At 33.3% G+C, this 19,170-nt stretch overlaps 1 protein-coding gene and 1 long non-coding RNA gene across 5 annotated transcripts in view; one reads left to right on the plus strand and one right to left on the minus strand.

Annotated features, from left to right (window-relative positions):
* Positions 1-19,170, minus strand: part of LOC131431038 (basement membrane-specific heparan sulfate proteoglycan core protein) — a 746,275-nt gene that overhangs the window by 291,924 nt on the left and 435,181 nt on the right. For all 4 annotated transcript variants that reach the window (XM_058596469.1, XM_058596470.1, XM_058596473.1 and 1 more), the window contains 2 exons: positions 18,624-18,734; positions 18,097-18,231 (listed from right to left, as the gene is read on the minus strand). In XM_058596469.1, coding sequence (XP_058452452.1) covers positions 18,097-18,231; positions 18,624-18,734 — 246 coding nt within the window. The remainder of the gene's footprint in view (positions 1-18,096; positions 18,232-18,623; positions 18,735-19,170) is intronic.
* Positions 1,106-8,399, plus strand: LOC131431040 (uncharacterized). Its single transcript, XR_009229631.1, has 3 exons — positions 1,106-3,085; positions 8,003-8,161; positions 8,271-8,399. It is a non-coding gene; the product is annotated as an uncharacterized LOC131431040 (long non-coding RNA).

Raw genomic sequence — 19,170 nt, forward strand, 5'->3', positions numbered from 1 at the left:
TAAATTTCATCATGCTTTCATAGGGAAAGTGTGTTTAAAATTGTACACCATCATTTAGGGCGACGATGCAAAAAAGGATAAAATTCTTCTAGATTTGGCTTAAAACTGATTTAATTTGTAGGCTACATTAGTAACGAACCGACTTCGGCTATACAGGTTCCAAATTCCTGTTTCTATAAGTACCAAAAATAGTGGTAAAAAAATCTCAAACGAGACTGACACAATTTTCTCAGATATGATTTGAGCAATTTCTAAAACAGTCTCAAATAAAAGTTCCCATAGTCTCATGGGTTGCTGCTTAATTTCGTCCGGGTCCGACTTCCGGTTTTAGAACTAAAATGTGTTTAATTATTTAGTGCGACGATGCATATAAAAGAAAATTCTTAATAAATTGATGTAACTGTTTACAAATTGAAAAGGTTATATTAATTTAAACCCAACGAAAGTTTCTTATTTTATTCAAGATTAAAAAAAATTCTTCTAATGATATTTTTGAAAACATGAGTAATATGAGAAAGGCATCATTACACCACTAGGTGGATTAAAAAAAGGTTTTTTTTGTGTGACACACAATTATACGCACAATTAATTTTCCGTAATACTCTAATTTTTCGTAATGCTCGGAATACTCGATGAAAACTTTGTTTGGGTCGAAAAACTGTTACCAAGCCAAGAAAAACGTGATTCTATTAGAAAAACCTGTTTTAATCCACCTAGTGGTGTACTGATACCTTTCTCATATCTCACATATACTCATATATTTGTGGTATTCTTGGAAATAATTTTCTTTGATTCTTGAAAAACAAAAATGTTTGTCCATAAACTAGTATAACCAATATAGTGAAACAGTACACAGGTTGGTCGGCCGTCTCTGAGGAAACAAAAAGAAACGGTATCTGGGAACCGGTATTATCGAAGTTGGTTCGAGAAAAGTGACAGAGATTTTTAGTCTATGGCTACAATCTTCGGTCGTTCTTCAAAAACCCAAGAATAAGGAAAGCCAAATAAATGTTTTACCGTCTTCTGACAATGACTGCTGATTAGGATAGTTTGGAGGAAAGTTAAAAAATTGTTTTATTTCTTATTATTTTATTTTGCTTCCGGAATTAGAAAACGAGAACCAGCATAGCCAGAATTGGGTTGTTTGGTTGTTTATTGACAATGGCTACCGATTAGAATTAATTGTATGTGTTTTGTTACCGTCGTGACGGTATCCAATTCTTAACCCTATAATTCCGGAACCGAAAGTCGGATCTGTATGGAATTCGGAAGTTTAGTATAAGACTATGAGGCCTTTGTTGAAATCGGTCACGCCATCTCTGAGAAAAGTGAAGAAGAAATTTGAATTAAGATTTGTTTTCTCTGATCACTCTGTAACTCCGGAACCGGAAGTCGGATCAAAATATAATTCAGGAACTTTGTACAGGAAAATTGTACCTTTCATTTGAATCTAAGTTCGGGAGAATCGGTGAGGCCGTCTCTGAGAAAAGTGAGAGCACTTATTTTCTTTTTTTTTCCCATATCACCCTGTAATTCCGAAACCGGGTGTCGGGTTCTAATAAAATTGTATGGGGTTACAAGACCTTTCATTTGAATCTAAGTTGATGAAAATCGGTTCAGACATCTCCGAGAAAAGTGAGTGCAAAAAAGTACAGGTGTGTAATGATACAGACACAACTGGATGTCGTGGATACGAATAAAACTGACACTCTTTCTTTACACTTTCGAATATCAATTAGTTGATCGATTGTGTAAATTGTGCAAGCTTTCCCCGTTTACATAACTAGAATTTGAAACGATTACACCTAAATAAAAGCACAGATTAGTTACATTAAACATTCTGACACACAAATATTACGACGAAACCAGTATAGTTTTTTATGATTAAATAATGGTGATTCTGAAAAGAACCTTTTATAAAGGCGTTTGGGAGGGAGAGTGACAAATTGAGTTCGAATTCCGATAGATACCATTGACTTCAGTTGAGTCGGTGCTATGCATTTTATATAGTAAATCAACAGAAAGTTCTAATAAACACTGCCACTGATTGAAAAATGGTTTGTACACAGTACAGTTAAGTAAAATTTCGCATAGTGCTTTAAAGACTGTCCCAGAAAGTATGGACGCACTTTGATTTCGCTTTAAATAATTCACAAGTGTTAGATATTTAAATTTCATTCGATATACTGATAATATTAGACTACAACAACAGAATATTATTTTCAACATTTGCTACTTAGTCATTGTAGACTAGCTGACGCACCTTCTTGCGAACGTTCCTCATTAAATTCCGTACAGACTTCTTGGCGACAAGTTTTGACACTTTTTTCCAATCTTTTTCGAACTGTTGAATGGTTTCGGCTACCGAGACATGTATCCTAAGATGTGCCTTCGTTAATGCCCAAAATTCCTCAATTGGTCGAAGTTGTGGGCAATTTGGTGGATTCTTGTCTTTTGGGACGAAAGTGACATTTTTGGTACTATACCATTCTACCGTTGATTTCGAGTAGTGGCAAGAAGCAAGATATAATTTCTACTTGCAAATGCATTTTCACACACAATGAGTTCTTTACTACGTGGATGTTTTTTCTTCTCAATCTCTATATAGCTTTGAATATCGGAATGGAATTTTTGTTCGAACTATTACTTATGTGTCCAGAGTCACAGCGTGTTGGCCGTTTAGCATAGGTTGTAAGCGGTGTTCAGTCGCGCTCCACTCACCGCTACCTGATGGAAACACATCGTATAATTATTTACTTTTTTCTCTTTTTTCAACGACTAAGTATATTGTCGTGAATACGACTTACTTTACTATTGGGCGCCCTTTCACAATTTACCTTGTACAAGAATGGACAGAACTTTATCGCGAATATCTCTTGATGAATATAACCCAACAACATATTTTTTTATACAAGATATCGGAAATACCACCAAGACCAGGTACAGGCAGCACACCAAGTTTAATGGTGACCAGAACGACGGCAAAGCAACTGATATAGCAGAAGACGATACCAAAAGACTGCCAATTGGAAATCGTTGGATGAGTCGTTCTTTACGATAGAGGAACAGAGACAACAGCAACAAGGTAGATTTAATTTAGTTTAATTTTTTTATTTCTCTTCTAACTGAAATTTTTACTATACATAAGTTTTCATTTTGATATTATTAATTTACAAAAAATAAACAGTTAATGTAATGTATGATCTTATGGAAGTTCATCCGAATCCGATTCCGGATACTTAAATACTTCAAGGGCTAAACATTATCCAGAGGGTACCCCTGGGCCATGGATAGTATATTTTCGAAAAAAAGAAAAGGTTAAATTTGATGCAAATTACAAAGGAATTGAAATCACATTTATCAAAAGTTGAAGAAATCTCTTAAGTTAATAAAGATAAAATTCGAGTTGTTGTTAACGGATTGAAACAGGCAAAGAAAATTGTAACCTGTAAATTATTTGCTGTTGACTATAAAGTTTACATTCCATCGAAGAAGGTGGAAATTGACTGTGTTGTGACTGAAGCAAGTCTGACAGCCGATGATTTACTTAAAAATGGAGTTGGTCGTTTTAAAAACTTCATGCTTGAGGGAGTGCAAGCAATTGTAATTAGCGTCTATTGTCGATGGAATTATGACTTATCGTCCCTCAGATTCGTTTCGAGTAACATTTGCCGGATCTGCATTGCCTAGCCATGTCTATATCGATAAAATTCGTCTTTCTGTTCGGCTTTTCGTACCGCATGTTATGAATTGCACGAGCTTTAAAAAAATCGGACATACAGCTACTTATTGTAGTAATAAGTCTAAATGTATAAAATGTCAAGAGCCTCATAAGGATAATCTTTGCGATAAAGATATTGAAAAATGTGTTTATTGTGGGGAGAGTCCTCATGATCTTTCAGTATACGCTGAATTTAAGTTGCGTAAAGATAAAATGAAGCTATCTTTAAAAGTACGGCCTAAGCGCACATATGCAGAAATGCTTAAAACGATTATTGATGTCCAACCTTTAGAAACCGAAAACGGTTTTTAAATCTTGCGAAGCCAGAGGAATCTGACTCTGATGGAAATAGTGAGAATACCTCGTTTGTCACTCCTCAAGGGTCTGTTAAGAGGAGATTACCAAACCACAAAATACAAAAAAGACACCTAAAATTACACCTTCAAAAACGATCCCCGTGTGAAATCAAAAACCAAATTTAACACTCCAAATACCAAGCCTCAAAAAAAGTTGGAACGGTAACTTTGAGCTGTCATAGCTCAGCTGTTTTTCAACGAATCTCAACAAATTTTACACCCTCAAATTTTGTGAAGTTCGTATATTGATTCCAAAACTTTGTAGAATACGATTGATAAAGGAAAACCAATGAAAATTTGATTTTCCCCGCTCCAAATTTTTTTCACGCGTTCAATATGCTTTCCAATTTTCTTTCCTTTGGCATAAACGTCGCATAGAAAATATTGAGTACTTCAACTTTACCGAGTCATAACTTTGTTGTTAGTCAACCGATCTTCAAAATTTGTTCACCATTGGAAAGGTACTACTTCCACAAATAAAACGCACTGAAAACTAAAAATAGGGTTGTCTACCCAAAGTTATAATGAAAACTGTAGATAGATGACCTAAGAAAAGATGAGACTTTTTACAATGATCGTAAATATCTCGAAATTCAAAGCCATGACCTATATATTTTTATACATCATTCGATTGCTAGTGATACCAGCTACAATTTTTGCTCAGTTACCATTCCTGCACAATCAAAAGAAGACATTAAAAAATCGATGAATTTATAAATATATATGAATTTTTCATTTTTTTTCGCATGTTTGTATATAACTAAAAAATAAAGCGATGACATGTACATTTCTTTATACAAAATATTGGAATCATTACCAGAAACAATGTATTGATGATCAAAATTATATATCCGTTCAAAGAATCTCAAGAAATCTAGTACAAATACAGAGAATTTCTCTAATTGAGAAAATTTTGCCAAACAAAATCAAATCAAAACTTTTAAATGTTATGACATATATTTTTTTATTATTTTAGTTGGAAATTTATTATGAACAAAATTTACAAAAAAGCTAAAACTTGGATTTCACTGAAAATCCTAAAAATTTTGGAAAATATACCTAAACTCTAAAAAGAATTATGTTTTTGTATTGGACAAAAGATCTAAACAATTTTTATGCACAACCCAAACGAAATTGATAACTACTAAAATTAGGTTTTTTTGTTTTAGGTTTTCCGTAAAATCTAAAAAAATCGGTAGAAGATCGGAAATTGATTTCATCTGTTTCAAAGAGACCTAGAATTTGTTTTTTATTATTAAAATAAATTTTGTGATAACACAAAAAATTTAAATTATTTCAATGGCTTTGTACAATAAAAAATAGAACGTAAAATTATATGAATTTCATATACTAACCCATGGCAAAAGAAACCAACAACAATTAAAAAAAAATTGCTTGATTTTTGTTTTACAAACAATTAAGAACAAAAACATATATCTTAAATTTTCCGCTATCCTAAACGACATAAGTTATAATCGATAGAATATTAAAATTTAAGTATCACAAACTTAGAATTATTTCGGAATGTATAGAATTCGAAAATTATTTGAATTTTCTATTAGTAAACAATTCAGAAAAAGTAGAATTCCTAATTTAGCACAAAAAATCACACGAAATTAAGTAAAACTTGTTTTTATCCACCTAGTTGTGTGATGATCCCTTTCCCATATCTCTATTAGTCTCATATAAAAATTGTATTCTTCAAATAGTTTTGTATGATTTTTGAAAAACATGAAAGCTAGTGCATGAACTAGTGTAACCTACAAAATGAAATAGTTCTCAAATCGGTTAGGCCATCTTTCTCAATGAAGTGGGTTCCACTACTTCAGGTAGTTATGAAACTGGAATCGCCCCGAATATTGGCTTTGCAGCAGCCTTTGCGATTAGCACCAACCAACCAATCTATTTGCAGCGTACAGTTGTTTTCGTTTCGAAAAACAACCTCTTCGTTTGAATGTTTTTTACTGAATGAAACCCTGCAAGTATGTTATCAGAATTAATTGGCTCAAGTGGCATGTTCCCCTAGTAATTTGGTGATTCGTGCCTTGTCGTAGCTTCTCATCAACTTCCTGGTGGGAAGGAAAGGATAAAAGGAACATGGAAGGGAATTGGGAATTGAGTGAGGTGGGAAAAAAGCACTAAACATAAAGAAATAAATCGTCCTGCATCCCCGAAAGGATGCTGAACGATCTGCAGGTGACAAAATGCACGGTTGATAAAACCTCCAACCACCGAGAGGCCTTAGAGATTTCGACACCATTCTGCATCCCCTGAATAATGCAGAACGATTTCTTCCCGAATATGCACTTGAATTAATTTAACACTTTAGAAGACAAAAATTCCTTATTTTCATATATAGCTAATAAATGACTTACATGATACGAATATTTTTCAATGAAAAAACCCAATGTTTGAACAAAATTTAAAAAAAATTTAAAAAATATCTTCTCCGCCTTTTTTTTATAAACATGCTCGAAAATATTTTCGGTCAAATACAAGAAACGGATTTTTTTTCGTTTGCTTCAATGTTAGATATAGCAGTTTAAAAATAACCTGTTTTTGAATTAGTTTTGCTCATAACTTCGGTTCAGAAAACGCAACCTGAATACGCCAGTCAAATCAAAATACAAGTCATCAATACATTGTTTCTGGTAATGATTCCCATATTCTGAATCAAAAAAATGTACATGTCATCGCTTTAATTTTTGAGTTTCATACAAACATATGAAAAATATGAAAAATTCATATATATTTATAAATTTACCGATTTTTTAATGTTTTTTTGTTTATTGTGCAGGAATGGTAGTTGAGTGAAAATTGTAGCTGGTATCACTAGCAATCGAATGATGTGTAAAAATATATAGGCCATCGCTTTGAATTTCGAGATATTCACGATCATGGTAAAAAGTCTCATCTATTTTTAGGTCATCTATCTACAGTTTTCATTATAACTTTGGGTAGATAACCCTATTTTTAGTTTTTTTCAGTGCATTTTGTATGTGGAAGTAGAATCTTTCCAATGGTGAACAAATTTTGAAGATCGGTTGACTAACAAAAAAGTTATGACTCGGTAAATTTGAGGTTCTCAATATCCGATTCGCGATGCAGGTGCCGCATGAATGCAGATTGGGCACATTTTGAGCTTGAAAAAAAAAACTTGGAACGGGAAAAATCTGATTTTCATTAGTTTTTCCTAAACGATCGTCAATAATGATATACTAAAATTAATCACAAAATTCGAGGGTGTAAAATTTATCACAATTGGTCAAGTAACAACTGAGATATGATAGCTCAAAGTTACCATTTCAACTTTTTTTGAGGCTTGGTGCTCCGCGTAACTTTTTTAGGCTTGGTATCAGGAGTGTTAAAGCAAAATTTTTGTTCGGTGTCAGCTTGGATGATCACACTCACGCGCTTCTATAGTATGATCTTCCACATGATTTCCAACATAGTGTGTATTATTGTCAGCTGCGAATTTAGGTTCGCCATTCTCGAAATGGTCTTATTGTTCACTACACTGTATTGTTCTTACCTTTTAGTGTGACCGACCGTAAGCAGTATGTTGCGTCGGCGGCCTCGGATTAGGCACAAAAGCAAACTGTTTATAACAGCTCGTTTCTCATTAATGAATAATTAGGGCTATAATTAAATTAGTTAGCTATACGTACAATATGAGAAGATTTTTAACAAATCGTTTTTAATTAGTTCAAATTACATCTTGCCTTGTTATATATAATATATATGTGTTCTAATTAGAAAAAAATGAGAGCTATGGACTGTTAGAATGGATTGAGCAGTTTTATTTTCTACGCTAATATGCATGCAATGAATATGCACTAAATTACTGAAGTTCTTTATTGAAGCAAGCTGTGCCATTTCGATGAACCACTAATGTGTATAACATGCATTATTTCAATTTCCACAGCTTACTCGGACAGTTACGTTCATCGGAAATGTCGTCTGGACAATCAATGTTTCCATCGCATTTTTGATCTGACGGAATGCACTGACCGTAATCACACTGCCACGTACTTCTGGGACATGCTTTTGTGTTGTGGAATGGTGAGTTAAAAAATAATTACAGGTAAGGATTAAAGTTGGAAACACTTAATATCGAAATAACATCAAAGATTTTTATCAGAGCCAATATGTTAGAAACCTACGACATTCTTCTTCGTCTGCTTTGTCTCTAGGACAGTCTACTTTGCCATCACAGCGGCCTATGATCGATATGCAGGAGCGGTCGTTACAGGTAAACTTTCCTAGGGGACAGAACCTCAGTTGCGTGCTCTTTCCTTGTGATTAATGTCAGGTTCGAAAAGGTAAGCATGAAGAGTTATGATAAAATTTGTTTAGTGATATTATCTAAACAAAATTTGTGTTAAAATGAAGCATTGGCATTTCTGTTCTCACTTAATATTTTCTAGTTTTTTTTAAAGATATCTTTATGTCTCTTACTACCGCATTAAGAATTAGGACTTCACATCATGCGTATCAAAACAAAATATAAGCATTACATCGTTTATGTGAAAATGTGGCCAAATTAGGCTTTGTCACAAAATCGATATTAGAGTCTGTGTTATATATTACAGCCACCGTACGCAATTATTTTTCGTATGATATCTACTTGTCTCTCACGTGATTTGATCATACTGGTGGAAGATCGAAGTGTGATTATCATCTCAAAATGAGTACAAAGAACGCGATTCAACAAGAAAGATAAGAAGATAAATTATCGTTTCATTCTACAGTTACTTAGAAAATTAAAACCTCTGTTTCGAAGTCTGCTCAGCGATTCATAGTGTACAAAGCTTTCTATGTTTTCTAAAATAATAGCTAAGTTATTAAAGGGAATAAAAAAACATTTCTAAGATTGATGAACGTATTAACCCCTACTGTATACCATAAAAATCAGCTGTGTAATGCAATTTAAAAGTTTTTATGTGAGAGACAAAGAACACACAGATCAACCCAAAAAAAAAAGAACTGCAAGGATTGTAGAAAAAAGACAATACTTAAATTTGAAATCAAATAGAAGAGAGGTTATATGTTAGTCGTGGAACCTTTTGTAATCATCTACACGTAACGGAAAATAATCAGAAGATGAGAAAATGGGTTCATAATGAATCGAATGATAGACGATACGAAAAGCAAAAAAAAAGGGTGAGCATAATTCTATCGGACCGATAGTAATTCTTGTTTTGGGTAAGCGATTTTCTTAAATACTAAAGCACACAATGAAAATCATTGCCTCTCGTGTGAGGTGAACGGCGCATAAAATAATCCGGCAGAAAATCCTCTCGCTAATGTGAACAGTAATTTTTTCTACAGCAATATCGTACCGAACAGAGTGCAAGTCGGTTCGATACTGATTTTGTGTAAACAATTTTCTTAAAATCGAACACACATACCAAAGTGTGGAAATTTTATGAAAACCGTGAACTTAAGGTGAAATGTAGCAGAATGCGAGAATCGCGTTTTTGATCAATTGTTCAAAAATTAGACCGATTTTCGAAAAACCAAAACCAACAAGTTTTCGAAATCAAATTTATCATAACTAAGTATTCTTAGAATTTAGAAATTTTGCTTTGCTGAGCCGTAATTGGTTTTGGAAATGTATAAACGGTTACTGTTTCGTTCCACGGGGATAGTTTTAGAACTGAAAAGTAGTGTTTGTAGCAAAATTTCACAAAGAAAATGAAAATGCAACTCAAAATTATAAAATTTTAGCCAGAACAACCGAAATTTGACAAAGTTTATATTAATTTTTCCGCATTTTTGTATTGCTTGCGCGCTGCTGTTTCGTATTGAGATAGTGTGAAAAATGCACGGTGGACTCGGTGGCATTATATTGTGAGCAAAAATTACTTATCAAATAAAGACGCGAATTTATGCAGCATTGGGTTTTGTGTTGAAATGAAACTAAGTAACTGTCATTTATAATGCTAAAAATGTCCAACTCTGTTGAACTCAATGCATTAATGTTGCGGAAGCAATAATGCTTGGTTGTGCAATATCATATAATAGGTATAATTTTAGATTGTAGTAATTTTTATAGCAAAACTAAAACTTCAACCTTGACAGGCTACTGAATGAAATGAATACAAGCCAAGTATTATGTTCATGTAGAATATTTGAAAATATAATTTTTATATAACCTGTGATACAAACAATGTGGCTTGGTGAACTACTGGCAAAGATATCGAAAATACTTGAATGTTCTTTTGTCTTCAATCTTTATTTTGAAGAAGAATCCATGCTCTAAACTCAGGCATAATTATGTAGCAAGTTAGTCAATACATATACATATAACCTCATGTTAGTCATTCATAATTACTCATGATTCATTAATCTAGCGTAAGAGTAATCTCTAACAATAATGATTGAATTAGCATACATATATTCAAAGTGTGAAGGATTCAAAAATCCATTATGTCCAGTCTTTTTTACAAGCCAACATAACGAAAGGAAAGCCCACTGCGCTCAATCACTGATAAAAGTTCTTGTTTCTATGTGTCGGTTTTTCTTGTTATGCTTTGTGCGACGGTTCGTTCAACTGAAGCGGATAAAATTTTGCGCGCATTTTATGACGCTACACTTCACCTTAAGGTGAAATGTAGCGGAATGCGAAAATCGCGTTTTTGATCAATTATTCAAAAACTTGACCGATTTTCGAAAAACCAAAAACACTTAAGTTTTCGAAATCAAATTTATCATAACCAAGTATTCTTAGAATTTTGAAATTTTGCTTTGCCGAGCCGTAATTGGTTTTTGAAATGTATAAACGGTTACTGTTCCGTTCCACGGGGATGATTTTAGAACTGAAAAGTAGTGTTCGTAGCAGAATTTCCCAAAGAATCTGAAAATGCAACTTAAAATTATAAAATACTAGCTAAAACAACCGAAATTTGAAAAAGTTTACATAATAGTTTCCGCATTTTTTTATTGCTTGCGCGCTGCTATTTCGTATTGAGGTGGTGTGAGAAATGCACGGTGGGCACGGTGGCATTATAACGTGAGCAAAAATTACATATCAAATAATGACGCGAATTTATGCAGCATTGGGTTTTGTGTTGAAATAAAAACGAGTTGAATACAATAAAATGGGTATTGTAAGAAATCGTTTATTTTCTAAGTAATGCTTGAGTTCAATGCATTGATGTTGCTGAAGCAATAAAGCTTGGCTCCCTTTGAGAAATTTGGCCTTTCTGTTTTAACAGACTTCGCAGCATAGACTTCATAGCATAGCTTCGATTACATGGCTAGTGCTACGATCCTATTGACAAAACAGAAATAATACTTTCTACTTATTCGTAGATGATAATGAAAGTCAATTAGAATGGAATATATTGGCATTGAATATATTCGATAAGTAAATTCGACCGCGCTCTATCATGCGAGTCAAGTAAATATTTTTACGTAAATTCTATCTCATCGGCGGGAAGGGCCTGGTGAACGACTGGCAAAGATATCGAAAGTACTTGAATGTTATCTCGTCTTCAATCGTTCTTTTGAAGGAGAATCCATGCTTGCTACTAAACTCAGGTATATACATGGTTAGCAAGTTGGTCAATACATATACATATAGCCTCATGTTAGTCATTCATAAATACTCATGATTTATAGCTCTAGTGTAAGAGTAATCACTAACAATAACGATTGAATTAGCATATATTCAAAGTGTGAAGGATTCAAAAATCCATTACGTCCAGTCTTTTTTACAAGCCAATATAACGAGAGGTAAACCCACTGCGCTCAATCATTGAAAAAAGTTCTTGTTTCTATGTGTCCGTTTTTCTTGGTATGCTTTGTGCGACGGTTCGTTCAACCGAAGCGGATAAAATTTTGCGCGCACTCTATGACGCTACATTTCACCTTAAGGGCTGAGGCCAGTAGGTCGCGTAAAACCACGTGGCTCGCTCTGCGTATTACATTTCCCTCAATGCTATCTCGCAAATGTGCAAAATAACTCTCGATGTGGCCGAGTTGCCAAGAAATTTTTGATGTTTTCGATTACAAGTTTGACTACATCACATAAAATCCAATAAAGCTACCGCTTGTTTTGGCAAAAAAAATGGTACCGCCATAGAAATGGACTAAACTTTACCAAAATAACATTCACTTAATTTTTATCGCGACAACATATATGTTTTTATGCACTAATCGCATCTAAACTAAATTATATAGACATTGTCAGGAAAGTTTTTTGATCCATGCTTTTGAGGGCGAGATATTCAATGAACAAGTTGAAAGACGGCGTTTTCAGCTAAGCAATTCTTCCTTAAAAAAAAAACAACTTTCCCGACCGCTAAAGTGAATGAATCATTCTGAAATTTTCACACAACAATCTAAACTAATTTTCTAAGAGATTGTCAGTTGGGTTTTTTGATATTCGTCACCGTTTCTGAGAAAATCAGATTTGAAGCGTGAAAATAGCCCTCTAAATCACCTTAAAACACACTGGCCTCAGCCCTTAAGATTTCATTCTGCAGTATGATCGCATAATGTACCTAAATAATATAGCGGAAAATTGTCTGCTCTGAAAATTGGATGCACATAACAAACTGAGATAACGACTACTATAGCTTATCCTGATATATATATATATATATATATATATATATATATATATATATATATATATATATATATATATATATATATATATATATATATATATATATATATATATATATATATATATATATATATATATATATATATATATATATATATATATATATATATATATATATATATATATATATATATATATAACGTTACGGAAAATCCGTCCTGTACCGTAACTTGTCGCGACCACACCACAAAAACAGCTGACCAGCCAATATTCATCACCGACACGCGGACCACGTACACCACGGACAAATCGATGATCCAACAAACCAATCAGGCTACCAGTAACCATCCGGATGAGGAATGCTGACACAACAGGATTGACAAACAAAACCATTTGAATCGAGCCAGTAGTCAGTTCTAGTGAAGAAGTCGTTTAGTGCATTTGTAAACCTTAATATTTGTGAAATAAAATTTATATATTTTCAAACTCGGATCATCCGAATTATTACTGGCGTAGTTGACGGCATAGTGAGTGGAATTAAGTTAAAGAAATTAACTGAAAGGTCGATTAGTGAAGTAATCTTAGCGAAAATAAGAGCTTCATAGAAGAGAAGTGCAACGAAAGGCCTTCTTAAGGCCATCGTCCAAGTACCATGCGCGCGGGTGGTTTTAGGAAATTTTCGATGGAAATTTTGAAAAATTCGACAAAACCAAAAACATACAGACCTTTGAAATACTTTTATCTATCCACAGGGTGAAAATGGTCGGAAAATTCGGAGGATTTTCCGAGTCTTATCAAAAATAGCACTGAAAAAATGAGCTTTTTTTGTAATTTTTCACAAATATTTGAAAAAATAATTCGATGGAATGAAATTTTTTTTTCCAAAAAAACCTTATGCTGGCAATCAAGATCACATTCGGAAACATTTTTGGAAAACCTTTTCATGCTTTTCATGGAAAATCAACCAATTTCATATGACCGATTTAGTGGAAATTTTTGAAATTCGTGGATTTTCTATGAAAAGCGTGAAAAAGTTTTCTAAAAATGTGTCCGAATGTAATCTTTGTATCCATAATAAAGTTTATTTGAAAAAAAAAGTTTATGTCATCGCTTTATTTTTCCAGATAATTGTGAAAGATCACAAAAACACTCATTTTTCAGAACTATTTTTGATAAGACTCGGAAAATCCTCCGAATTTTCCAGCCATTTTCACCCTGTAGATAGATAAATGTATTTCAAAGGTCTGTATGTTTTTGGTTTTGGCAAATTTTTCAAAATTTCCATCGAAAATTTCCTAAAACCACCCTCGCGCATGGTACTTGGACGATGGCCTTAAGTAAAGTTCATCAGGAACACCTGTGTTACTGGCAAGAAGCCGCTGATGAGAGGATAACATACAGTTTGTGTAATTCAGAGCGAAGGAAGGATCCATTCACACAACCCACAACCAACCAGCATTGACGACAGCTAGAACTCCAGATGAGAATCAGTACTCTTCTGTAAGTAATAAACCCTTTTACTTATAAAAAAAGTGAACGTTGACTGATAATACTGACAAGTGTTCAAAGTGAATATTTGAAATACAAGAAAGTGCTAAAATTTAGTGTAAACTTCGATCTAATATCGAAGAGAAAAAATTCTTTTGATTTAAACTAAAGAAAATATTTTATGAACCGTGATAATATCTTCGATAATAACAGAGATTTGGCAAAGGATATTAACGCCAACGAGCTGTTGGAGCAAATCCGAAGTCTCACAGAAAACCGAAACGTGGTAATGCAACAAATTAGTGCTATGCGCGAAAGGGCAAATGATCCGTTTTCAAAATACCGAACACCCGCCTTAATAAAAAATTAGCTACGTTCAGTGGAATAAAGAAGAAATGCAAGCATGACTTGAAGACACCGAGAACACCTTAGAGTTATTCGGTAGTTACACGGGGACACCGTATTATAACCAAATCATTAGAGCCGTGAAAAATAAAATATCGGGATAAGCCAAAGACGTATTAATAGCAACCGGAAACCCTAAAGATTGGCAATCAATCAAGGAGGCTCTATTAAACTCCTACGGCAACAGAAGAGATCTTACATCTCACATACAATCGCTCTTCTACGTTCTGCTTTTTATTTTTAGGGCACATGGTGTCAGAAGACGAAGTGAAGCCTAATGCGGATAAAATTGAAATAATCAGAGACTGGCCGATGCCAAAATATGAAAAAAAAGTCAGGCAATTTCTAGGCACGTTAGGTTACCACCGGAGGTTCATAAAAGACTTTGCGAAGGTGGTGAAAATAATGACAAAAATACCAAGAAAAGACATAGAATTCGAAATTACACCTGAATTCGACGACTGTTTTCATAAATGCAAAAAAATACTAACCATGGATCCCTTGCTAACGTATCCCGACTTCAGTAAGGAATTCATTTTAACAACAGACGCGAGCGACTATGCGATTCTCTCCCAAGGGACAATAGGAAAATATAGACCAATAACATACGCCTCAGGGACATTAATTAAAACAGAGGAAAATTACTGTACTACCGAAAAAGAATTACTGGAAATCGTGTGGGCGGTAAAGCATTTTCGACCGTATCTTTACGGAGGGAAATTTAAGTTATTTATAGACCGTCAGGCAAAACGTCGTAGCAGACGCTCTCTCAAGAATCAACATAGTTTCAGAAAATCAGACTATAAACGCTAATTCTCAAAGAAGTATAGAAGTAGAACCATCCTCAAGTAAAAGTGATGATGTAGAAACAGTTCACTCAGTAGACACAAGTGATGATTTTTTCATACCCTGTACTGAAAAACAATTTACCAAAAATTTCAGGAATCAAATCATTTTAAAATTAGGCAGCAAAGACATAATATCGTACGAACAAGTTTTTCCGAAATACCACCGGCACATAGCAGCAAAACAAGAGTTTACAGAAAACGACATGATCAACATTTTCTAGAATTTTCTTCATGTAAAAGGAACAAACTGTATGAGAATGCCAATTTCACTAATTAAGACCCAGGAAACCCACAAAGAATATTTCTCCACTAACAGAACTTACAAGATACTCATTTCAGAAATATTCCTAGAAGACGTAAGAATGGAAACTCTTCAAGACGAAATCATCAGAGAAGTCCACAACTACGGGCATAGAGGCACAAAGGAGAACAAGCACCAAATATAAGAAAAATAATTTTTTCCGTTCAAAATTTCCATAGGTGCCTGTGATATTTGTAAAAAAGCAAAATATGACAGGAAACCGCAATAACAATAACACTAACACTTTTCATGAAGCTACTTAGGCTAAACCGCGCGATTTAATATTCAACACAAATACTTTAGAAATAATAGAAAATTTTCATAAACTTCAATCAAAAGTTAAAAATGAACTTGATAAACGAACCAAAATACAACTAGCCAAAGAGAAACTCTACAGCCTTATGCCAAGAAGACAGAAACGAGGATTAGTCGATGCTCTAGGAACAGCAATAAAATATATTTCAGGAAATCCAGACAATAACGACTTGAATATGACCCAGCAGAACCTAGTTATATTAAATGAGCAGGTAAAAAAACTCGCTAATAACTAGATGAATCAGATAAAAATCAATAAAATTTTCCAGAGCAAAATAAACAATATTAGAGAAATTTTGAAAAAGATTAACGCAAAACTATTCAGAGAATTCAATTCATCACAAGGCATTAAAGCAGATTTAGAATTTATGAACCTTGTTTGGAAAACAGAAGAGATAATCCAATTGATAAATGACATAGAAGATCAAGTAGAATTCTCAAAACTAAACCTTATTAACACGAATATAGTTTCATTAGAAGAAAAAGATTTTATTTTTAAAAAGCTCAGAGATCAAGATATCAAAATAAATTACACAGATAAAATTTTCGTTTTTGCACAGTCAGTATAGGAATCAGTAGAAATCACGTAACAATACTTATAAAAATCCCTATACTGGACGAGAAATTCTACGATTTGCTTGAACTTCACACACTCAATATCAACGGGACCCGAACAACACGCACATCCAACTGGTAGCGAAACACAAAAACCAAGTCTACATACAAACAATAGAATGCGATATTTGAAGTAATAACCTCCCACTTGAAGACGAATGAATCCTTAATCTTCTTGTTCATCAAACTTCAAAATGTTTAGTTACACGAGCGAAAGAACCCCCGAGAATCACAGAAATCTTTGAAGGCATCATCTTCATAGATCACCAATAGCAAAATCGAAGTATCAGACTCATGTGGTAAACCCAAAGCAATTAACGAAGCAACACTAATAGAAATTGAAAACTGTACAGTGAAAATACACAATCTAACTTTCTGCGGGAAGCCAGAATTAATACACAAAGACAACTATCTCATACCAATATACAGCAAAAGCTTTCAAACGAAGTCAGAAACAATCAAAGCTGAAGATAACCTTTTGACAAGGATACAAAACTTGAAAGAAGTCAGCGAAATCCAGCTATCATTACACCAAATACAGAAAGAAGCGACACTAGGAGGATTCTACTTCCTAACAATAACATTTCTTTGTTTATCCATTTTTCTCTGTAGAAGGAAGTCATACCGAACGAAACTCCAAATCGATGGGTTGCCGAAATCAGCTACAACAACAAAGGCAAGCGATACAGCAACTGAGATAATAGTCACAACAACCGGAAATAAAACCAAAAGTAAAAAACCACGAATCATCCCGATACCGAGATCTGAACTTTTGAAAAATCAACCGAGAAAGCTTGATGCTTAAGGAGGGAGACGTTGCGGAAAATCCATCCAGTACCCTAACTCGATGTCGCGACCACATCACAAAAACAGCTGACCAGCCAATATTCATCACCGACACGCGAAAAGAAGGTACCACGTACACCACGGACAAATCGATGACCCAACAAATCAATCAGGCTACTAGTAACCAACCGGATAAGGAATGCTGACTTAATAGGATCGACAAACAAAACCATTTCATGTGGATCGGGTCAGCTTAGTCAGTTCTAGTGAAAAAGCCGTTTACTGTCTTTAACCTTAATATATGTGAAATAAAATTTATATTTTTTCAAACTCGAATTATAATATATATATATATATATATATATATATATATATATATATATATATATATATATATATATATATATATATATATATATATATATATATATATATATATATATATATATATATATATATATATATATATATATATCAATTACTACTTCAAATATTAGGTGAAAATTAATGATTTATGAAAACGTGTCAATTGTGTAACATGCAAATTAATGAACAACATTTCTCAAAAGTCAATCTATACCAGAAAGTATTGTTAGAGTTTATTTTAATCAGTGAAGAATAGAAATGTCGAGTAACGTTTGATGGTATTCGATTGATGAGAATTTTAAAAGGAGTTTATATACCTTCGGTTACACAGTCCTCATCTTCACCGTCCGTGCAGTGCTTGATGCCATCGCATACATTGTTACTTGATATACAACGACCGTCGTTGCATTGGAATTCTGATTCAGATGCACAGAAGTTATGGTCGTGCGTAGCTTGTATTGTCAGAAAGCAAAAAAAATAAAATTCCAATTAGAGATAGCATAATTTTTATTTTCGACCCCTTCGTCTGACAGTACAAAATACCAATATTATTCATCATAAAACGGATGTGAACTTGCATATGAGTCGAATTAGTAAAATATATATATATATATATATATATTTATATATATATATATATATATATATATATATATATATATATATATATATATATATATATATATATATATATATATATATATATATATATATATATATATATATATATATATATATATATATATATATATATATATATATATATATATATATATATATATATATATATATATATATATATATATATATATATATATATATGTGCATATATCTATTTGCTTACCCGAGCAATTAAATTCATCCTCTCCTTGTTGGCAATCTTTATGACCATCACATTGATGGTTTAAAGGAATGCAACTTCTATCCTTGCAAATAAATTCATCCACGTCGCATTCTGAGGGTAAAAATAAAGAAAAATTGCGTTTATTCGACAAAACTGTTGAAAGGTGACTAGAGATATTCATTTATTCGTATGACATCGTTGACATTCTTTAAGACACTTTATATTATTGGTATTAGGACAAGGCAAATCCAGGCGTATGCATAGATTCTAAAGTGTTGGCATGCGAGAACGTGCGAATTTTGAATAATAATGGAAAACATATTCGGAAAGAAGATCGCCCGGCTTTTCGCAGTGTCAGCTTTATGAGCTTATGTAATTTGTTGGTCGTTGCTGTTCGTATCTACTTGTGACGCTATTTGAATGCAAAGAGTCACATGAGTTCTGATTGCAGACTGTTGAGAAACATTGGATTTTCTTATTCAAATGTAGTTCGTTTCAGAAGATTTGTTTATCTTTGTTTAGATACACATGTTTCTACTAAATTTAG

Source organism: Malaya genurostris, chromosome 2 (assembly GCF_030247185.1).
Source record: "Malaya genurostris strain Urasoe2022 chromosome 2, Malgen_1.1, whole genome shotgun sequence".
Taxonomy (NCBI): Eukaryota; Metazoa; Arthropoda; class Insecta; order Diptera; family Culicidae; genus Malaya; species Malaya genurostris.